Here is a 24,083-nt window from a genome sequence, read left to right on the forward strand (position 1 = left end):
ATTATCATGGGGATGATGTTTGATTCGGAGAGAGGTGCACGTTCACTTTCTTAGAATAGATGAGTCTTAAATCTATGATATTGGAATATTGAAGCAAAGTGCAAGTGCTTGTTAGGGAACTAGAGTACTGAGCATGACCAAATATGAGTAGTTACTCAGATGTCTATCTTCTCATCAGTAATTATCTTGATGCTGTGGTAGTATATTTAGTTCTTAGACCTACAGTGCCTCAGCTGTTCACAGTGAGGTATCTGTAGTTTGACTACACCGTAACTCAGTCTCTTAGCCATATGAAATTTTGAGGTATATATTGGCTGTAGTAAACTCATTGTAGGAATAGGGTGCACACTAGATGAAATCTATCGACCTCGGTAGATGAAGAGTAGTTCTATGTAGATCATGACACTAAGTCCTAAAGTCCATGGCACTGTAAATGATGGAAAGGTGTTTCTATAAGGTTTCACATTGGACTCAAATCGATTGATTTTAACATATGACAAGAATCAGATTTGATGAGTTATCCTTAACCTCTGTCTTGTCAAAACTCATGATAGAAGAATTGAATCACATGATAAATTCACCTAGAGGCTCGTTATTTAGTTCTGCTGGATTGCCACTACATACTACTAGGTGTCACTAATGGATCATAAGATCAATTAAGAATTATTTTGATGATTAATGATTCTTAAATTAGTTGAATTGGAAAGGTTTCAATCCATTGAAAGGGATTTCAATAATATTGATATTAGAGATCATAATATATTTTACTATCAGACATAATTGAACCTGTGAGGTCGCACAATAAAGGGATTTGATATTGGATGGTTCAATTGGATTCATGGAGTCCTAATTATGTTAGAATTTAGTGAAATCCTATTGAGTTTAGGCAAGCCATGCTAGTATATGGTTAAACCCAAATCTTCTTGAACTTGAACTTCCTATTAGATAGAGTTTGATCAAGTTAAATGCTCTCCATTAGAATTCTACGTAAATGTTATGAAGAAATCAGATTTAAGGCGTCAGAAGGAAGAGTCCTTCTGCTTTAAGACACTTCAAGCCTTATCCTCCCTTGGTGCCGCATTTGGATAAGATTGGATAGGGGCCACGCCCCAATTTTTTCTCCCCTTGGCATGATCTTCAATAGGGCGCAAATGTTTGGATAGGAGGAGGGGTTTATCCTCCTTGTCTTGGATGTTGGATTGATGGTTGGGCGCATGGCAACCATTGGATGACATCCAATGGGGCGCGCACTAATGGGTTATACATGGAATTTGTTCTGAATTTTTATGAGAAAAATTTAGATCCAAGAATCCTTTGGCTCCTAAGCCTCTTATGTGATATGAGCTAATTTGATTTTAAACCTTAGAAGATAAGAAGAGACTCTTAGCTTAAGGGTATTATTTAAAGGGCTGATTTTTCATGAGCTTAAACAATCTCATCTCATTGCCCCACAAGAGAACCCCTGCCCTTCCTCCATGCCACCTCCTCTCCCTCTCCTCTCATACATCCCAAAGCCTCCACACCCAAGGTGTTGGGCATCCACCATCTGGAGGGTCCAATTGTTGGCGATTCAGATCTATGCCAAAGAAAAAAAAAGGCTGCGCGATCCAGAAAAGACTGCACTGCGATCAAGAGTTGATTGTCATCCAAAGTTCAGATTGAGAGTATGTGGAGATCTTCTTGAGAAGAAGGATCCAGATCCGAAAGGAACGATTCAAATATGTCTCGAGTGGATATCCGAAGAGGTCGGACAATTGTACGGCTCTATTAGAATCTTATCAGGCATCCACGATCATCGAATTACGGAGTTCGACTACCATGTAAAGATATTATTCCTTTTAAATCTGATTATTTTATTTTCAACATCTTAATCTTGCATGTGATAGATCTTATGATCATAATAGATTAGATCTATTGCATGTATGATAGATTAAAAAAAATTTAATTAAATTTAAAAATTTTTAGCCGTTAGATTTTTAAATTTTAATATGCATTAGGAGATTAGGTTTTTTAAATTTTTTTTCTAAATAAGAGAAACAGCCATCATCATTGACGAGATCTCCAGCCTTGGTATCTCCAACAACTTTTGTTATAGCCCTCCTTACGTGCACTGTTAGAAAACTATATCCATAATAAAAACAGATTGGAGCTGGGATTTTCCCAATAAACAAAAGCTTTGGCGGTGTGATCGTGGGAGTTGCGATTATATGGGAAGGACATGATCTCATTTCCTTTTCCTGCTTTTTCTTACGTGGTATTAACTGGAACTTATTGGCTCCCATGTTGAGTGCACGTGGGTGGGGAACGAAACGGAGAGCAGTGTGTGGGGTTAAAAGTACCAAGCAGTGACTTGCTTTCCTTTTTATTTTGTTCTTTATTACTGCTTCCTTTTGGAGCCTACCACCATAAAGATCGAGGCCTGTGAGTTCATTTTTGGTGTTATCAGGCATGGAGCAGCTTGTGGGATCATACCCTTCAAGCACTCATGTCAGGATTTGGCAGGGTAGTCAAATAGCTGAGTTGAATTCATGGCAATGTGTAACCCCACAGTGTACAAAATCAAGGTTGTGCGGTACTATATATGCTAGTAGATTAATTAAGACTTAATTAGAGGAGTTTTAATTAGTCTAATTGCTGTTGCTTCTGTCCTCCGGCTGTTTTGTATTGATGCTTTTTCTCTTGATCTTTCCCTTTTCCGTCATGTAATTTCTTCATCTCTTAATAAAATTAGAAAGTTAGATATATAATGTATGCATGTGATTTTATTTATTCTGGGGATCTACCTCTTATCTACATTGTTTGTTTCCTGGACATTTCAAACCAAATGGATTCTACTGAAAAAATTCTACCCATTTTTATCCACATCCCAATCTATTAGACTCTTTTTTAAAATTTTTTAAAAAATATTGCTATTATTTTTATTTTATCTCTTTTATCTTTCAATCTTTTAAACTCTTGTTTAATAATTCCTTATTTTAAATATGCATCATATTTATACAGTTTCTAAAATATATGTGCGGCTCCACCAACAACACCTCTGCCCACCAAATTAACACCCCCCACACCCCCCCCAAACACACACACACACGCAGAAATATACATACCCTTGAAGTTATATTTCGCAATGCAACACAGTTTTTTACTTTATTCATATGAAAGCACACTATATCAAATGATAAAAATAAGGTTGACAGAAATATATATGGCAAAAATATGGCACACATCTTAACTAAAATATGAAGATCTGGATAAATATCATGTGGTGGGTTTTTCTTCATATCTCCCAAAAAATATTGGATTGAGAAAAAATTTAAGGCATGACCTAAACAAAAATATGTTGACCCGGCTTCCAAGAAAGCAAACTGAAGCTATCTTCAAGCAATTATGAGCATGTTTCAATAATTAGATAATCAAAAGATAATTTAACAAGTTGATACAGCAGTATTATTGAAGAAATTATATGCTATATTGTATACATCATAGTATCATGCTAACCATCTTATTTTTTATAAATTTTAGATTTCATACTTTTGTTTTGATGCTTAGTCTGGAAAAAAAAAAAAGACGAGTTGATTTGCGTGATACACAGTAACTTTGTGCAACCAGTGTAGGGTGTGTGTCGCTGCGGTTTGACGTGGCTGACTCGAGGTCATATGCAGCAGGTCGGCCCTGGCGGTGCACGTGAATATCCGCATCTAAACCGGGTCCTACCTTATCCTCCAATTCCAGCCTGCCAAGTCAGAATGGAAGGCTGTATTTTTTTTTTTACTTCTTAAAACCGGTAAAAACTGAATACTGTATTTATCCGAACAGCGAACAGTAGAGTCACTGCTGATTGGGGAACCCCGCCGCTGAGGACCAGACATGGAAGCGCAACGCATAACTGCCTAAGCGGTACGAAGCACATCAACTCACCCGATACACTACGTGGAGAAGAGTGCACCACTGGTGTACGTGGTAAGCAGCAACCAGGTCCAGGTAAATCTACTTGGCGGTGACGGGATCTCGGTCAAACGGTCATTTTTAACAAAGACTGCGACGGCTCCAGCCTCCAGTTAATAAACTGTCGCAGCTCCACTGCCTCAGTGGCATATATGCGATTAGTACCAACGTCCAGTCTCATTTATTACTGGCCATTCAACGCCACCTATTTAAGTTTTTTTCCCAGATAAAATATCAAAAGATGTCATCTTTTCTTGACATTTTTACCCTCACTCCCCCCAACCCCGCTCCACGGTAAGAGCCGTCACACCGTTCCCAGAGAAAAAGACCCCCCACTCTCGCATTTCGAGAGCTCGTCTCCTTCAAAAAAAAAAAAAACAAGAGCACTCCGACCCCCCTTCTCTCTCTCTCTCTCTGCCTGCTTCCCCCTGTGGAATAGAGAGGGAAAGCAACGGTACAAAGGAGGGTTGGGGTTTGGGCGGGAGTACGATTAATCGAGGGGGTTGAGAGCGCCGCTTCGATCGGTCCAAAGAGTTCTGAGACATATTCTCGACGGGAGTGGAGTTGGTCTATTCTGCAGGGAGGCAAACAAGCAGAGAAGAAGTAAAAAAAAAGGATTACAAGGAAGAAAGGTAAGCAGGCTATCTCTATCTATCAATCTATCAGTGTTCCTCCTTTAAGCCCCTCCTCCTCCTTTCTCCTCTCAGCTTTCCTAGATTTCTGTGCTCCTCTTCTCATGAAACAGCCATATCCTTCTTCCCAAAAGATCCCCTCTTTTACTGCTTAAAAAAAATAAATAACAAGGATCCAGGTTAGATCCTGTCTTGGCTGATCCCTTCATTCTAGTGAAGATGCATTAGGAACCGTTGGATTTTGTTTTAAACCACTCTTGTTTGGCTCCTATCTGTATTTGTTTCCGAAAATATATAAGTTAAAAAACTTGACCGTTTCCTCAAACATTCCATGTCTGGTCCATGGTAGTGGTTTCGAAGCTCGATTCCAAGCTTCAGCCTCAAAAACACTTGTTCACACGCTCCCATATCCATCTCATCCGGCTCCCACCAACTGCCCTCTTCCATGGTCTTTGTTTCTATATTTAAACCCCCAGTGTCCCTGAAGACCAGCAGGTGTTGCCCTACGAAGCTGCTCACCATCCCAAATGACCAGATTGCCCTTACCGCTGTTACGGTCTCGAAGGGTAATTTGGTAATCATGGTGAGGGGGGGTGACGTGTAGTGGTCCCGTATGGGGGGAGATCTCTTCGTAGCGTTGTTGGTTTCTGGTCGCCAGAGGGCAGGCACATGGGAGCGGCAGCGGCTGCAGCAGCGCTGCTACATACATTGAGAACTCTTGCCCCCAGGTCGTTTTCGATTATAATTTTTTTTTCCAAATATTAAAATATTGTAAAGTATGGCATAAAATAGGATCAAAATGACCCTATAATTTAATAGTAAATGTCACCAAAATTAATGGGGCCATTAAATACTCGCCTCCCCCTCCCTTCCTTCTCATTAATGGAATGACGAAGGAGAATGGGAAAGGAGAGGAGCCCCGAGTCCCTTTAATTCCTTGTTTTGCTGCAACTTTTTTTTTAATTTTGTTTTATTTTATTTGAGTCCTCAGCGGCTCTCAGTGGTGGTGTGCCGCTCTTTAAGTCATGGAGGAGTGGCCCGGAGCTTCCACTATGGATACGTGAAACCCGGGGGAGTACGTTTCTTGGTGTCCGCGTCCCCGAATTGCCCTCGGCTCAAAGCTGCACTTCTTGGCCACTCTATCATCTCGTCGAAGCTGGCTGGAGGGACATTCCCGTCATTTTGAGGTGTCTGGGTACAAATATTTCAGGTTGGGGAGCTGTTGCGTGTGGGATGGAGAGAAGAGTGGGGGAAGAGACGAGAGGTGAGGAGAGGGGGAAGTTGGAACAAGTACAGTTAATCTGGGGTTGGTAAAATATTAAAGAGTTATAAAAGAGGGGAAAAAAGGGTGAGAGACTTACTGCCCTTGCTTTTATTTCTTTTTCTCTCCAGGAGAATGAGAAGAGTGAAGAGAAAGGAACAGGGGAGAAGGGGTCTCCTCCCCAAAAAGGGAGGCCGGCCTCTACGGCCAAGCTAGAGAAAGAGTGGAAGAAAGCTTTGGTCTTCAAGTTAAGGCATTTGCTTCCCTCGGCACGAGAGAAGGCGCCAAGGCGTCGACAACGGTGGCGGTGGCAAAGGAGGAGATGATGGTGGGCTGCTGGTGGTGGTGGAGGTGGTGGTGGTGGTGGAAGGCTACATACACAAGATGACGAGGTTTTGTTGTTGTTTTGACGTGTATGTTCGCTTGTGGAAGTGGGATATTGGCGTAATAGGCTCAATCACCCTTTTTTTTCTTTTCTTTTTTCAAAATCTATTTTGTTTTCTTGTCTACATTTCACATATATATTTTTGGTAGCTTTTGGCTTTATTTTTGTTTTTAAATTCTACTTTGTCTTCCCCTTTTGTTCCCTAGCGTTGGTTTGTTCATGTGAATGAGATGCGGGCATGTTGTCACATAAATGGAATGGAATGGTTGATGGTGATGCTGTGTGGGAATGGGAAGGTAAGATGGGGTACGGCTTTCGTTGGTTTTGGCTTCGCTTCAACATCTCCTTTCCCTTGCTTGCATTTTGCATCGTAGATTGGATGCTTTGTTTGGCATGTCGTCTCCTTCCCTTCCTTTCTTTCTTTTTTTCTCTTGTCTGTTGTAGCTTGGCTGCTACATTTGGCCACCATGCAACAAATTCTGATGGAGGCCCAGCCTCCATGTTGGAACAAGACTAGGATGTATAGGGGACAAGGAGGTCTGCCTCCACTCCAGGCCTACAGACCATATCATGGGGATGGTGAACTATCATCTCCTATCACCACTAACACCACCATACATGCCATCCTCTTGTCCTCAGTGACCAGAAGAGTCGAATATAGTAGAGGTGAGCGCAGATTTTTTTACTTTTGCAACCAATGGCGACAAGTGGAGATGTGTACATAATTTTTTTTTTAATCTACCCTGTCTGATATATTAGTGTGTAATAGGATGGATTGGGTTGTCTTTTTTTATATCCGCTGGCTAATAAGGTGGAAGGCTGTTGCGGAGATGAAGCTTTTTCACTTTGATCAGAGGACGGGAAATTTCTTGGTTGCTGGGAGATCTGAGCCCCGTGATTTCAATTGTTCCAGGTGATCTTGTGGGTGTGGCGCTGGTGGTTTGATCAGTTGATGTGCATCTCAAGTGTGTAAACTTTTTGAACCAGCTACATTTAAAAAAAAAAAAATTGGAAACTAAGAAACAAAACCTCGCTGTGCGTGACGCCGATCGCAAAGGCCTTGCTGTTGTGGAAATAAAGCTTTCACTTTGCAGCAAGTGCAATTTGTGCCATGTTGCTGTTGGAAGGCTGTTGCAGCCCTGTGAACTTGGCTAGCACATAATGGCTCAGCTAATCTGATACAGCCTCAATAGTAGGGGTGGCACGACAATTGGATCGGATGAGATATGGATAAGATCGGATATAGACAAAAAAAAAAAGAAAAAAGAAAAATCTGTTTATTAATTAAACAGATCAAAAATTCAGATGGAAATCTGATCATTTTATTAAACAAATGAACTAACTCGGTCTACAATGGTAGTTTAAGCATTGCCATCCTTGGTCGGTAGATCTACAATGAGGCCATTTTCGGTCGAATTGTGCCGTGCTTAACGAAACTGTTGACTGTTATCGGTTGTATACATGTTAAATCTTCATTTTTTGCCTCGAGCCCACCACGTCAAGACTTCCTGTCATGGAAACAGACATCCAATGTGTACTTAAATATCTTCTACAGAGGCCCCAAATGCCCCTAGAACTTGTCAAAACTACCGAGACAACAAACGCATTACCTCAACTAAAGAAGAGTGGTCTGCTGCAAAGCTTCATGATAGAGCTTAGACCACCAATTTATCTGGAGGACTATTCCAATCTCCAATGTTCCTCTGATCTCTAACTAGGCCACATTTGAAGACTAGGAGGGAGGGAGGGAGGGTGGTGGAGATGTGCGTGTTCTATGATCAGATACCCATCCTTGTCATCTTCATATGTTGGCCAAACCAAATTAATGAATATTTTTTTGAAAGAAACATGCTCTGATTTAGTATATACCCCTGCTTATATAGAAAACAGGAAAATGGGATCACCTAAACAAAGCATTTATATATGGAAGATATAGCATTGTTAGGCATTTCTAGCAGTCAAACATATGGAAAGGAACCTTTTAAAATATTTACCATAGAATCAGTTGGAGCCTCTTAACAGTCCAGAGGATCGTTTCTACAGAGAGAGAGAGATTGTGCAGAACCCATGCATTATGCATGAGTTAACAGAAAGAGAGGGAACCCTGAACATTTAAAATCAAGAAGTTTTAATTTGGCTATATTTTTTCTTTTTTTAATAATACGGATTTAGAAGTTTGTATGCATATGTGCCGACCCAAAACATTCACCATGATCCAAGAATAACTTTGCCGTGATTCTCCCAGCAAACCCCCAGAACCCGGATATATTAAGGTCCATTTCCATGGATCTGTGCACAAGCTGACCATGCCGGAGCCGATTTTGTCGTTGGAGATGATCAGGGAAGGGATGTCCTGCAGGCTGTGGAGCTGCAATAGAGAATATTCGATTTTGGGATTCTAATTTCCTTCCAGACCTGGCAAGCCCTCTTGTGTGATACAATGGGTTCAGAGGGTCTAAGAGAGTTTATCTCATTGTAGTAACCAAAAAAGGGTTTGCTATTTTTAGTGGTTATGCATGTGTTTGAAGCATACACATAGGTTTTTGTTTTGTTGGTCTCCTTAACCTAAATCAATTTAATCTCGGCGTTATCAACCCAGACTGAAAAGATTGTGATGCCCCACCCATAGCATCTAGCTGCAGTGCTAAGGTCCACTGCCGATATCGACACCTGCACTAATCTTCCATTAACGCGAGTTTCGCCAAAAAAGGTCTCCAACTGATTGTTCTGAGAATTTATCATGCAGCAGCCTGTTCCTCAGATGTCAGTTCTGCATTACCAAGCCTCCAATTTGGTTATCATCCTTCTGATATGCACAAATTATCCAATTTGTCGGCTTTGCATGCTATGAGTTCTTCCCAGTTATATTTAAAATCATTGATTTTTCTGAGACTCGAACTTTGAGATAAATGATATGAGCAGAGAAAGGATTATAACGGGAAGCAAAATATGCGCCCACAAAAACCTAGTTCTTAAAATGACACCCAACTCAAACAGTAGGCAGTAGCTACAGTCAAGCTGCACCTTCCACTTCCATAGACAAAATCCATTCTAATAATCAAACCTGCTAAATCCTGATGAGAACATTTAACTCCTGAGCTTTCTTTTAGCCTCACTATAATCCTCATGTCACCACACACACGCCCCAAAAATAAAAAATACTATTGAGATTCATTGCTAAATCCTTATTTTATTTAGAATTTGTTTTTAATACTAGTCTCATCAAGATTCTTAGTCCAAATTACGTTAGGTTAAGCTTTTTTTAGTTGAAGTTGGATATAGATGTTTTTGTCTTTTAGTGAGAGATGGTGATATTTTTATCTTATAACAGGAAGGAGTTGCATGAAAAATAAGAGAGAATTTTTTTTGATAAGGAAAGATGTCTTGGAGAAACTTGGAGCTTCTTTGTGAAAGAAGCCGAAATTATTGTTGGCTTTCTTGTCCCTTGAGTAACATTATCTCTCCCGAGTTTTTTCTTCCACTATTTTTGGCTGATTTAATGTCCGATTTACATAGGTAGCATGCCATTTTACAAACACCATGATCATTTGCTAGATCGACTGCTACTAAATTCCATCATCCGTGAGATGCCATATATGGAAAGTACATATTACAACATCAACCCCTCTCTTGATATCTGGAGAAATTATTGCCAAATCAGTTAGAGCTTGATGTGAAGCCAAAATTTGATAAAAGCTAATTGCAAAGCTAAGATTTTCTGATTTGAGTCCAATATCTTCCATCCAATGTGTTGGGATGGAGGTAGAAACATTCCAACAACATTTGTTGATGAATTTACATCCTGCCTGCTTCAAATCCTTCGGACCTTTACTTGCACCAAAGAAGTGAGTCTCTTCCCTAAATCAGAAACATCATATTCCGTATTCATCGAGGATGAAGTGGTAGATTATACTTTCATAACCAAAACTGATATATTCTCTAAGAACTTCTTTAGAAATCTAATCCAGCAGCGCGACGTACAATTTCCCACCCTACTGTTGCATTGCGTGTGATGCTTCCAATAGCAGTCATTTTTTCAAGGTCAAAAAGGAAAAAAAACAAGGTTTTATTCATTAAGTTATCTTAGTCCAAGCAAGTATCACACCTCCGAACTTAAGATTGCGATGGTATGCGAAGCTTTAGAATTGTCGAAATGCATTATTGGATATCTATCAGCCATGCAGTCAGCCGGTCATGCAGTCATGTAGCTGGTAACTTGGCTTATTTTAGTTATAGTAAGTGGTACCATAAGGGCGGCTAATTTTGCCTGCAGAGCAATTCTTAGCAGATGTATTCATCGTCCCCACATTTACTGCAGTAATTATCCCTCCCATTCTCCATTATCGTGCCACCAAGTTCAAATTCCTACTTCATACTTTGTGAACCACTCATCTTATCTCCAGCTTATTGTTGTTCGCCACCCATTCCACCTCATTAATGACCCTCTTTTCATGAAACCTTTCGCCATTCTCCATGATCCCTTAGTTCTAAACCATGCACAACAGTTCTACACCTCTTGAAACTTATATGAGAAATCCATGTATGCGAGCTAAGATGAGATGAAGCTGAGAAGAGGCCCTTGGCATGTTCTGAACGATTTTCTATCAAGCTTATGTACATCATTTTGTGTATCGGTGAACCTTTCAACAAAACACGAACTCTTTCTTCTTCTGCCCCCATGCTTTAGATTTTTAATTCAACAAATTGTTGGTAGTTTTAAGCTAGTCTGATTATAGTGTTACACTATTTGAGAACATGATGGTTCAAATTTGTGGAATCCACCCTTTTACATAGACAGAGGAATACAACGGAAAAAAAAGAACCGAATTTGCAAATAGAAACTAAAAGGCTGATGTGATCACGAATCCAGTCTCAGTATCTATAAACAATGAAAAAGAAATCCAAAAGAAAAGTTTTTGATTGTCAAAGCTTGTTGGTAATGATTATGATTTATTAACCAATGACATGTGTTCTCTTTGTTTAGAAAATGCAACTAATTCTCTTAAAATTATCAGAAGAACCTCTAGAGAGAATATGGACCATCATTGTTATAGGCACTGTAAGTCATCATTTTATTAAGACCCTATTGTTCGTATCTTTCACTATTAATTAGGTACTGTGTGTGCCTGTTCATAGATTTGTTTCACAGATTTCATGATCACAATATCCTTCTCCAGGACAGCTGTTAATTTCCTATTAACCAGCTAACAGAAGTTTAGAAGCCCAATTCAAACATGGAAGAACAGTGCCTTATAGAAACAAAATAATCGTAACAGCCTTAGAAATTTTTTTTTTTTGATAGCCAAAACTATCATAAGAATTTCTAGAGAAAGAGTTTTCCACCTTTTTTTGGTTATGTTGAGGTGTCTACTCGGAATTTTGACCTTGGATAATTCCTGATAGGAATACTCGGGAACAGGCCGATAACTCTTCAACTATAAAAGTTTCACAGAAACACCGACTTAAGAACCGACTAATTAATGGCCCAAAATGGAAACATGCTATGCAGTTAGCTGCAAGAAACCAAGATTGATCTCAGTATTCAAGCAACTGGGCACTTAGATTCCGGCCAACCTCGTTCTATAACTGATGATTCGGAAAAATTAGGATCATGGATGCAGTTATGGAACGTAAAAGGTGCATTAACCATCTATGATGACATGATCATGGTGATATTAACGGCTCACGATGATATGATCAGGAGGATATTAACTATCCACTACAATCTCTACCAATACCATAACTTCTATGCCCTATGAGGCGAAATTTGTGAGATAACTCTATATAAAGAGAGGTGAGAGGAGGACCAAGGGGAAGCTTTTTCTAATCCTCTCCTATGATTTTTTCTTCCAATTGTTTCTTAAATTTCGGCTAACTTAATCATTAAAAGGTTCTTTGTTAGGCGCATTCCAACACGTGGATATTTTTTGTAGGATCCTTGCGAACAACCCATATTCTTTAGACGTCTGATTGATCTCCGGACGTATCATCCATCGTGATTTAGCGGCAACAGATTAGATGTTAAAAATTTTATTCTAATGCAAACAAACTACTCATCTACACTTGTATCCACAATCAAAAACAATGCTACATGTTGTACAGAAGCACAAAAAAATTATGTGGGTGCGCATGTGTTGACGAGTCAACATGGTCCAAGAGTTTTTTTATCCAATTCCTAAGAGTTTGGACATAACTACTTGCCAACACCATGGTGCACAAGCCCATAGAAACAAAGGTAGGAATACATGTATCAATGCTCGAGAGGTACACTTTGCAGTGAAAGGACATGTGTATATCCCTGAATGTCTTGGCATGCGGTGTGGTGAACGCATGCCGCACACATAATGATAGTTGTGTACAAGGATTATAGACACCAACTAGCACTAGTAGATCAAACTAGGTTATGGGGAAGGGATATGCAAATAGTTGAATCTTTAGAAACATAATTTAAAATAAAAAATTGATTGAACTATTTCAAAGAGAGTAGAATCCTCTGAACATCAAGACCTGTTGCACACGCACTAGAATGGCAGTGATCACGACAGACAATGTTGAAGTTATACATGTCAAGCATTGAAAGTTTAGTATGTAAATAATCAACTAATTAGCGGGAAGATATCATCCGATGTAGAGTTAGATATCCTTGCATAATCTACATATTAAAGTAATGATGTTTGTACTAAAATAAGTGGGGTCTGAACTGAAAAAGAAGGGAAGATGTCTGTCATCAAGTAAGACTACAGGTCTGTAGTACGTGAACACAGTAGATCATACATCATACATCAGATTTGCACAGAGATGGCAGCTGCTCCTGGATGTAAAAGACAGGTACAACACACTGTATTCGGGCCTGATCAATACTTGGTCTTTTATGTGGAAATGTAACTAAATATGTGATTTTTGTGCATCCGATGACTGTTTGCCTGTCAATGCAGCACATAATGTACATGGGGCTGTCTGCTTCACTCAACTATTTATTTTTCTAGTTTAAATTTTACTATGTGCACCTACCCAGCTCAATCAGCTGCTCATCCATGCACTGGTGCTCCCCTCTATCTGATGGGGTTAGCATGCCTGTACCCATTCGGTGTACCACATGTTTATTCAAATCCAGCTATAGTAATGTCTGCATGTCACGAAGATGAGCAGAGGCCTTCCCTTGTATGCAGATTAGGCTTTGATGACCCATTCTCAGTAAACAACTCATTCTGGAATCTATGGTTTCAATAAACACCTAGCTTACATACTTTAGAAACTAATGATGTTCCAACTACTGCTGCCTCTCATCCACTTTCAATCTTACAGTTTGGAATATTTGCTACCTCTTCCATCAGTCTGTCGAATATGTTGAGTCGAAATGACTGTGGGAATGTAGATAGTATATAAAAATACATATATGAGTGTCTGCATATGTATGTATGAACGTATATGAATTAGTCCATAAGAACATAAATGGCAAGCATGAATAAGTTCTATGACAGATGCAAAGACAGAAATTTTACATGGGATGGGAGGTGGTTGGGCTGAAGATTAGCATTATGTGGGCATTGAAAGGTTCGTGAATGCTCTGAGGGACATGGACAGATGAAAAAACAACGAAAAGACATTTTGGAAGGTTGAAGATGGAAAAGAAAGCTAGGCAATCCCGGCAGAAGTCCAAACTGGCTTTAGAGGATGTACCTAACAAGCTTGAGCAAAATGTGCGAGAGCCTATGATCTTGAGGATGGTCATCCATGGATTGTCACACCAGAGGCCTGGTGCAAGCAAGCCGGAGAAGCAGACAGAGAAGAAGGCATTGAAGGATTTTTCAAGAATTCTATCATGCTACTGATAATCTAGTGGGGCGAGAAGGTTTGACTGGGAAGCAAGGATCTAAAGAGCACCAGACAAGGATTAGCCTTAGATTGGTTGATTAGTTGCAAGTTGATTCTAGTTCAACCAAATCCCACTGCCCGATAATATCTATACATTGTCATCTTCTTCTTCTCTTCTTTTTTCCTTCATTTTCTTTGTTCTCTCTTTCTATTTCTCAACAGCATAGCTGTTTGCAGCAGTTCTCTTTCTCCACAACCAAATGGTAAGTATTCGTCCACATGATACTGATTGCAGCAGCCTTTCACGGGAACTAAAGAATAGGTTCCAACAACCTGCCGTTCACACTAAACAGCACATACAGCATCGCAATCAAAGGCGTAACTAAACCAGGATGGGAAAGAAAAGGTACACGGCACAGAAGATGCCATGGCTAAAAAGGGCCACCACTTGGAAAGAAGAAAAAAAAATACATTTGTGCTCATTAAGAACGAACAAAAGGCCCCAGCAAACAGTAAACAGACCAATCAGGTCAAAATCATTTAACACGAGGGAAAAAAACACAATCATTGTATCACCTGAAGCTCGCATGTAACCACCACCACCAGAAATATAACAAAAAGCTACCATATCTATCTAAGGATAAGAGTGGCAGCTAACATAAGCGGCACACCAGAAGTAACCAACCTCAAAAGTATTTTATTCAAGCTCTATAAATTTATTAAGGTTCAGAGAGTACCACATCAAACATCACCAAACCAAAACCTTTAAACTCTAACCAGACCGCTCATTGTGGCAGACAGAGCAAGCCACCCAGAGCTCTTGTTCAGACTCCAACACTTAAAAAGTCGCATACCACAGAGAGACTCAAATACCACATATAATAACAGAAGCAAACACAAATAGACTGGCTGGCTGCTTCACTAAAAGCCTAACAGGAACACAAGAACACACGACAACTAAATTTTAGAAAGCTTGCATTCACTACCATAACCATCCTCTCAGAACATCTCCTTATCTTTCCCATCTTCCTCCTCCATCACCTCCTCGCCTTCTCAAAAGTATATCATCTTCTTATCATTGCCAGCTTTCTCCACATCATTTCCTTCCCAGAAATGCAGGATGGATCTTGGCGACACAGCAGTAACAGCAGAAGCAGAAAAGCTCTGGTAGATCAACAGAGCACCACCTGGCAGGTCCTGCTCCACCAGATCATTACAGGCATAGCCATCTAATTCCACCTTCTTCCCCCACGTGCCCGCTAGCCCGCGCCCGCCAAAGATGGTAACTGCAACAGAGAACTCTGAAGGGCCAAAACACCTGAGAACTTTCTCAATCAAGTCCCTGTACGCCAATGAGCCAGGGTTGAACCCCATGGCTTCATAACTAGCATAGCTGAAACCTTCCTCAGGGGTCACATGGATTGTGGACAGAGAAGGGCCATGGATCCCATTCATTGAGTACCCACAGGGATCAAATTCAAAGTCGCATATCTCCATTTCAGGGATGATATCAGAAATTCCAGCGAGCTTTGTCATCTCCTTGGCAGAAGAGGAATGTCCATCCACTGAATTTTTGAAGAAGATCGATGCCCGCTCAGTGTTCAGTCCAGTCATGCACATTTCAAGAGTAACCATGGGCAGCTCAGGCTTCTGGGTGGCATAATATATATGCCACTTACGGTTGGGCACTGCTGGATCACCTATCACATAAGCCTTACCACCCGAACTGAGGCCACCAAAGAACTGATTAAGGAATGCAACCTCCTCCGAGAAGCTGCGGTGGGGCGATGGCTGGGCACCAGGAAAGATAAAGGTCCCACGGGAGTACTTTGCAGACAGAAGAGAGAGCGAAAGCTCCTCAGCCAGCTCGAGGATCCTAGGAATGGACAGGAGGAGCTTCGTTGTCCCACAGGTCTTCAGGATTATCTTATATGGATACACAAAAAGGCTCGATTCAGAGAGGACATAAGAATCAAAGTCCTTGTTTGAGAGCTGAGACACGATAGTGCACCGTGCCAGATCCAGCATAGAGTCAATCTGGGCCCGTGATAGGGCACGCAGGCCCCGGCCTTGGGGATCCACAAAGACGGGCGCCTCAGAGAAAGTGATCTCAAGGCGCTTCTCATAGCCCTCAAACCCAATTGGTGAGACCAGGGGAGGGTCTGGGGAATCAACCGGCAAGATTGCCATTGAATCAAGCATCAGAATGTGAGTGGTTGATGGAGGAGAAGGAAGGAAGACAAGGAGGGAGACTGAGAGTGAGGTTGGCTTATTAGAAAGCAGCTAGCCAGAGAAGTTGGTTTAAAGCAGAATTCAAAACAAGAACTTTGGAAAAACCTACTCTACTGAAGAAGGCATCCACAAGGATATCAAGATGGCTTCCTCACGCACTGCAACAGATCAAAAGAACAACATATTAGTAGCCAGTACACCAATGAAAGGAAATAGATAGGCAGAAAATTGAACATTTGAGTTCTCTTCTGCTTACGTTGGAGTATGCAGCAGACTGGAACTTCTTGATCCCACCGTGCGGTCGAACGTCTTCAATGCTGTAGCCGAGCGGAACTTCGTACTGTAATGAACTACTACTGCTAGACTTCTTCTTGCCACCTTTGGACTCCATTAAAACATCCACACCTCCTGTAGCACCATAAAAAAAACAGGTTAGTCTCACCAATTTAATGAATATTGTTGTGGTTCTAATAATGTGGAGGGCACCAATAGTCCAACATTGATTGTGAGTCAAGGAAAACTCGTGCAGAAAATTTTTTTTCACGTGAGGCATCTTTTAAAAGATAAAATAGCGATGCCCATGGACCAAAACGGAAAACACCTCACGTAACGGACCAGGCCTTTGTCCGCAACCCTTGACTGAGAAACTCTATTGTAGTTCTAATAATGTGGGGGGCACCAATAGATTGTGAGTCATCTTTTAAAAGACAAAATCATGCCGAGCCCTTGTCCGCAACCCTTGACTAGAGGGTTCTGTTGTGGTTGTTCTAATAACGTGGAGGGCACCAATAGGCCCGCATTAATTGTGAGTCAAGAAAGACTCGCACTTATGAGAAAAAATCCTTCTCACATGAGGCACGGACAAAACCGTGAAGCCCATGGGTCACATGATGGACCGAGCCCTTGTCCGCAACAAATATTAACCAAAAAAAGCAGTTGCAAAATATCAATGTTGGTAAGACATATCTGCTGAAATAATCACAAAACTAATAGACACATACAAGAAACAAATTTTATACGGCCCAGATCATGTTTTAATCTAACCAAAAAGAAAAAGAAAGGGAAAATACCCTATCAAACAATAAAAAAGATAGAGAAAAACTTATAGAAAAAACAAAACATGGAGATCCAGAGAACATATACAAACATACATGATATTTATATGTATCTGTGTGTGTGTGGGAATACAAACAAGAATGAAAAGTAGTCAACATATCCACCGAAAACAGGGGCTATCCTATCGTGTACCGCTAATTCTAGAGAAAAAAATTAAAAAAGAAAGTACCAGAAAATATAGGAAAACCGAGAGGAATAAAGCTGACAATAAAACGAAAAAAAACAAAAAAAAAAGGGAAAAAAAAAAACACAAGGGATTCGTAGGATCTAAGAGCAGAGGAAACGCAAAGAGAACACCGACCATATAGGATCATTTATTGAAGCAAATAAAAACAAAGATTATTCCCTATACAACCAGATCTACATCAAACAAAAACTGCAGAAAAATCGAACTGTAAATAAAGAAGAGCATCAAAGGTGAAAAAAACAACAAAGCTATAGTTTTGTTTAATGCCAACAAGCGTAAAGGAGGTATCAGATTTAGAAGGGAAAAAAGAAAAAGAAAAAGAAAAAGTTACCGGAAACTATCAACAAGAACACCAAGATTTACTTTCCTAAAGATTAAAAAGAAAAATCACCGCATCCATCAATAACGGCCATCTGTTCAACACCTACATCCATCACAAAACGGATATACGAGACACAAACACGCATTAAAGAACAGATCTGTAACCAAATCGAAAACCTAGAAGAAAACCAGTTCTCGTCCTTATTCAAAGATCAAACAGAAAGAATCAAAAAAGAATCAAAAAGAAAAACAACATAAGCCGAAAGCCAAACGAGATTACTTCAAACAACAAAAAAAAAAAAGGAAAGAAAAAGAAAACCAAACGAGATCTAAATCATATGCGATTATTCCCGGAAAGACAATATGAAATCAATCAATCCATCATACCTCCAACGTATCTCATCACAAAAAGAGAAAAAAAGAAACCAACGAACAGAGAATAATAGACGAGGAAACATACTATTCAATGACAAAACGCTCTGCCTCGAAGGCGGCGGCGAAGACCCAAAGGCTCCAACAATCTTGCAAAGAAATAGAACAAGATTAAGAGAGCGAGGGCCGCAGAAGAACTCGGAAACCCTAGCGAGAGATGGATGCAAGAGAACTCGGAAGCGAACAGAGGGGATTTAAAAAGGAGACGTCTCTGGACGAATTCGAAGCCGCGGGCGAGCGACTTGGCCAGCTGTGCCCGCTATTTATAGCACTGGTTCGGCGTTACGTAAGCCCTTAGCCCGCTAGCCCTAAACGGAAAAGGTTCCCGCTACGCCCGTGACACCTTGGGATCCGTTCGGGAAACGTTTCCTGTAGCAAAGTCGAAATAATTAATTAATAAATAGCCGCGAAATTTTCTCGGAAACGTGTTTCCGCTGAGAATCCTCCGGCCTCGAATCGCGGAGTGTGGAGCGAGCTGGTAAAGGGATTCTTTCGAATCTGTCCTCGTGAAACTTCGTGTGGCTCCGCTGAGACAGCCGGATGCGCTGCTTGGTCAACGAGATTATGACGCGTGTCTTATTTAACTGCAAAAGCGGAGATGACTAAAACGTGGCACGTGGCATACCGCCATGTGTACGCTTTGAACACCTCCACGGACGCTTATTTCTCGCATGATTTCCGAGTCCCCAACGTTAGTTTCATCCGTCCGACCCGATGCATATTTATGATGGTCCGCGGTCCACGTTAAATTGGATAGCAAAATCTGAACTGATGGACGAGAATAGCCGCGAGTATAAACCTTTAAAAGACCGACCTCCGCGAGGCACGCTATTAGACATGTTCTGCAGGTGAAAAGGACCATTAGCGTCCAAAAAATTCACGTAAGTCGTGACACTGACTCTGTGAAGACGGAAACGGCGAAGGGCGGTCTCAAGTTACGCCATCCAAAAAAAAAAAAAAAGGAAAAAATTGAGGGCGGAGAGAGAATATAGGGGATGAAAGAACAACCTCACATTTCTCCCTCTTTTAGAAAAAAGAATTAGGACCACAGATGACATTTTAGGACCATGAGGCACGTGATGACGTTTTCCAAAAGTAGATCGTTGTGAGAGTTCCTTGTAATTACATGTGTTAGCGCGGTAATGTTAGCTGTGACTGCATTTAGAACGAGTTCTATTCTTCATAACGGAAACAGGGTCAACCGAGCGGGAATAAACTACAAATAGCTATTGTTCTACCAAAAAAAAAAAAAAACTACAAATAGCTATCCAAATCAATTCTTTGGAGGCCTCTTGAAAACAGTAAATACTATGTTTGTTGCTACAAGACTCCGAATCAATACTGTGGTGGTCGGTTGGAGCTCTTATTTGAAGGTTTAAAAAAAAAATTATATTCATCAAAAAAATTTTTGACAGAAGACCTTCTGATACTTAACTCAAAATTTAAAAATAATAAAAAAAAGAGAGAATGAAAAAGAATATTTTTTTTACTTCTTTTACATATTTGAGGATCTCCTTTTTTTTATATATATATAGAGGAGTAGTCAAATGTTACTTGCGAATGCGATAACAGAATCGGAAAATCAACGTTTACTGATCTGAAGGTCATGGGCATTAGTTTCATATAGTATTCATGGGCGCATTATCTAAAATGTCGGTTATGCACATTATCTGTAGGTGTTAGATGAGGTAATCCACCTACATAGGCAAAATTAGAGAGAAACTATCCCGATACTTTAAGAGGTCTGGTTAGACTAAACCATTTGTCAAGTGGGTCGATGGTCGATGACATTATGAGGTAGATCTTTGTAATGGTTGAAAATCAATTGAACATATTTTGAGATATTATTCTCAAGATTGGGTTATATCCAAACTTATGGTTAGTGGTCTTCTGACCCAAATCTTGATAAAGAGTCTATCTAGCCGTTTAGAGTCTTCCTTTAAAACTTCATGAAACTTCATGGTAGGAGCTCCGACGTCAATAGAAGGTCTTCAGTGATAATATGATCCTAATATTGGGCTCCTTGGCTTCTTGTATAATTAATATGTAGAAACATCTCTTTGTCGGGATATCGGTCAATTCTCGACATTGAGTCACCAGTAAAGAGTTGATGTGAATACTTGGTTAATTTGAAACCGACTAATTCATTAGTCTAATATTTTTGTTTGGCTATTGTACCAACAAATCTTAATATTTTTTTAGAAAAAAAAGTACCTATGGCATAAACAAGTTGAACAAACATGACTATTTTTCACTTATATATATCCGATATAAATTTTTTTTGGCACATATAGAGCTCGTTTCAAGCCTTAGTGCTATCTTATTTTATAATCAAATGCTGCCAAATAACTATTTTTAGGGAAGAGCTTGATTAACTATACAGAGAACAAAGTTTTTTTATTCTTCCAATCTTTTTTTTCCTATATGTACATGGACAAAAATTACAGGCAAAGATTATTTTTTAATTGACTAAGAACAAAATAAAATCAATTATTGGCTACAAAATAAAATAAAATCAACGAGACAGAATAACATATACTATATTTTTTTTTTTTTCAATTTAGTTATTCAGCCTGTCTTTAAGGCTTGAGGATTCAACTGTTTATCCTTAAAATAAGTGGTAAATGCAGTGAGAGGTCAGTCGGATTAGCTCAATTAATTCATCTAGTCACTCTTAGGATTATATTTATGCCAATTATAATTTATACATAAGAACTTATATACAATATAAATTCAAATCCGATATTGTTTGGTTTAAATGTCTTTCCTTATTCTCTCTCTTATCAGAGAAAAAAAAATCCACTTAGACCTTTAACTTCCTACAATGTTAACGTTAATATTGTATTATAAATATTATATTATATTATATTTTAGTGTGTATATATATATTATCTAATATAATCATTATATTATATTATCATATTATATAATATATTTATATTATATTATTAAATAATAGGGATTGGAAGGATGAATTTGTTTCATTTTATGGAAAATTATTTTATATGTTGAGTCATCAATATTTTTAATATAATTTTACTTTTGGCAGCCTTGGTGAGAGGTGAGGCAAGGGAAAAAACGAAGAGATAGAGACCAAGGGGCTGAGTCCCCAGTCCTCCACGCAAGCCAAGAAGGAAGAGGACAAATGATGCCAGCCGGAGATCACTTGGGTGGATGCCAACAAAAGAGGGAGAATCCCTAAAAGCTCTAGGCGTTTCCAAATTACAAAGAAGTGTCGGAGTGCGGTGAGAGTACCGGGAGTGAGATGCTGCCCAACATGGAGGGACATCGGCGGAATCCCGACAGCGTGGGGCGTCAACCGCGTCCCATCGCCCGGGATTGGAGAAATTTTTGCCTGGACCACGCCTACGTAGACCGGCGCAAATGTCGAAGAACGTGGACGATGGAGAACGTGCAATCGGGAATTCGTGAAATACAAGGGTTATGTGGCGTGTTATCTGCAGTAGAATTTTACTGGTCTACGCAGAACGTGGTCCAGGTCCTGTCTGCGGAGGGCGTCAAATGCGTCACATCGCGGAATCCCATTCTCCGCCCACCTACCGCTGGGCGTCAGATACTCCCAGTCCAACTTGAGACCGAAGGGGAGCATGTTTTGACACGACTGTGATTACAAGGCAGAAAACATCAAACGGATACGTGAGCGAGTCCGCACCCTCCGAAGTCTAAAAAACACACCACCATGTTACAACGTACAGGTATAATTTTTTTACTTATTTTTAAAATATATTTAAATAATATAATAAATTATATTAAATAAAATATATTAATAAATTATTATTTTTATTTATATTAAATAATAAATTTTAACAATGACTAAACAAAAATTCAAACGCTAGCATGGTTATTATTAAAATTTTAATAATAATAAATTTTAATAATAATTTATTATTTTAATATTTATATGTCGTCGGAGACTTAAATTTTTATTTATATATATAATAAATTTTTAAAAATATTATAAAAATATTATCATACCATGAGCTTCAAATGATTAAGATTTTTTTTATCATAAGAGAATATTTTTTCTGTCCTATCAAGTTCTCTAATTTTTTTATATAAATAAAAATTTTATTTATTTATTTATTTATTTTATTTTTTTGTTTGAATCAGATTTATACAAAATAATTTATAGACTAAAAAATATAAATTAATATATATTATTTTTAAAATAAAAAATTTTACCTTTGCAAGCGCATCACATATGAAGAATGCGATGATACGTGACAAGACTATTCAAAATCATAATAGCCGTGAATGGAAAGTAGACTCTGTCCGGTACAACCGGAAAGTGAAGAGGGTCCGAGCATCTTCTTCGAATTCGGTGTCAAAATCTTCAAAATCTTTCAAGATTGGTGGAGTTTTTTTTTTGTTAAAACAAGATTCGTGGAGTTTGATTGAGGCTTTCCTCGCCCTTTATTCCCATAATTGAATTTTACTCAACCCCCAGGCTCCCTTTCCTCTCCCCCCTCCTTTGAAGGGTTAGCAAAACCTGTAGGCAAGGTTTTTATTTTAGTTATCCCCATGCAGCCACTTCTAATCCCTCTCTTTTCAATAGAGTTCGTATTTTACACCCAAAAAAAAAAAAAAGAGCGTTGTTATTTTAGCTACCCTCATACAATCACTTATAATCCCTCTTTTTTCAATAGAGCCAGTGATATTCACCCCCAAAAAAAAGAGAGTCATTAATTTTCTATTTATATTTACAAAGATATGTATGTCACGAGTAAATTTGCTCGATGTGTAAATTAAATTCGAACCGGATTACTAAATGGAGTCCAAAGCTATTAAAATTTATTTATCATTTTCTGAAAAATCAAAATTTGTGAGTGGACTTTCTATCCACATGCATTAAACCATTTGATATGTTAATGCCTCATGGGCTCACTTTTCATTCCAATCCATTTAAATAAACATGTCACATGTAATTCACATTCATCGCATCAAAATTATTTTACATCAATTTTGATATAGACCTAGGATTCCAATACATTCAACAATTTACTAAATATTGAATCGGGCCAAGCTCGAGTCTTTAACTATTTGGTTCGGCTTAGATTGAATACACTCCTATTTAACACTCCTCTTCATTGTATGCATACCGTAAGAGAATATCTTAGCATGCACCGGCACCAGAGGATGGTGAAAAATCTAATGTATCCATTTGAACCCATGTGAACAGAGACAGATGCCTTTACATTAATCTAACAGTAGTCCTCTATTTGTTTACAGCTAAGAAAACCTTTGCTTTTATCTGTACACAACTTTGTTAAATAGCACCTCGAATCTGTTGACTATATCATCGAATCTTGTCTTCTCTTTTATTTTGCCTTTATTCCTTTATTTTTTAAAAAATAATGTAGTGGAGGCCGAATCCTCTCCCATTCACGTTTCTCTTTAGTCAATCACACACTATTGATCAATTGGAAACCACCTCTACTGTAGATGATAGGTGATTTAAGTTTCCTGACTCCAAGAAAACACGAAGTAGAGCACATAAGTTTCTCTTGTTCATGACCTATATGATTGCTTGTAAATTACCATAAAAAGAAATCTAGATACAGATGACTGCTTCAACAAAGAACATTTGACAAGTAGATGTAATCTATGTAATTCAAATTTTTAATCTATCTTATCAGTATTTTTTCAGAAATAATCAACGTTATTAATAGATACACTTGGTTCTCTAAGATTTCTCATTTGTTGTTTTATTAGATAAACTTTATTTCTCGTTAAGAGAAA

The 24,083-nt window shown here is 39.0% G+C and overlaps 1 protein-coding gene and 1 long non-coding RNA gene across 2 annotated transcripts; one reads left to right on the forward strand and one right to left on the reverse strand.

The window, feature by feature from the left end:
• Positions 1-4,228: 4,228 nt before the first annotated feature.
• On the forward strand, positions 4,229-6,395 carry LOC109505441 (uncharacterized). Its single transcript, XR_002163910.3, has 2 exons — positions 4,229-4,574; positions 5,566-6,395. It is a non-coding gene; the product is annotated as an uncharacterized lncRNA (long non-coding RNA).
• Positions 6,396-14,712: 8,317 nt separating this feature from the next.
• LOC105039560 (S-adenosylmethionine decarboxylase proenzyme) lies at positions 14,713-16,675 on the reverse strand. The gene is made up of 2 exons (XM_010915747.3): positions 16,524-16,675; positions 14,713-16,425 (listed from the first exon to the last, which is right to left on the reverse strand). The coding sequence occupies exon 2, from the start codon at positions 16,235-16,237 to the stop codon at positions 15,089-15,091; it is 1,149 nt and encodes a 382-aa protein (XP_010914049.1). The 5' UTR covers positions 16,238-16,425; positions 16,524-16,675; the 3' UTR covers positions 14,713-15,088.
• Positions 16,676-24,083: the final 7,408 nt, after the last annotated feature.

This window comes from Elaeis guineensis, chromosome 1 (genome assembly GCF_000442705.2).
Source record: "Elaeis guineensis isolate ETL-2024a chromosome 1, EG11, whole genome shotgun sequence".
NCBI lineage: Eukaryota > Viridiplantae > Streptophyta > Magnoliopsida > Arecales > Arecaceae > Elaeis > Elaeis guineensis.

Excerpts from the sequence above, each read along its gene's own strand:
- LOC105039560 (XM_010915747.3), bottom strand. The coding sequence starts at position 16,237 with ATGCTTGATTCAATGGCAATCTTGCCGGTTGATTCCCCAGACCCTCCC.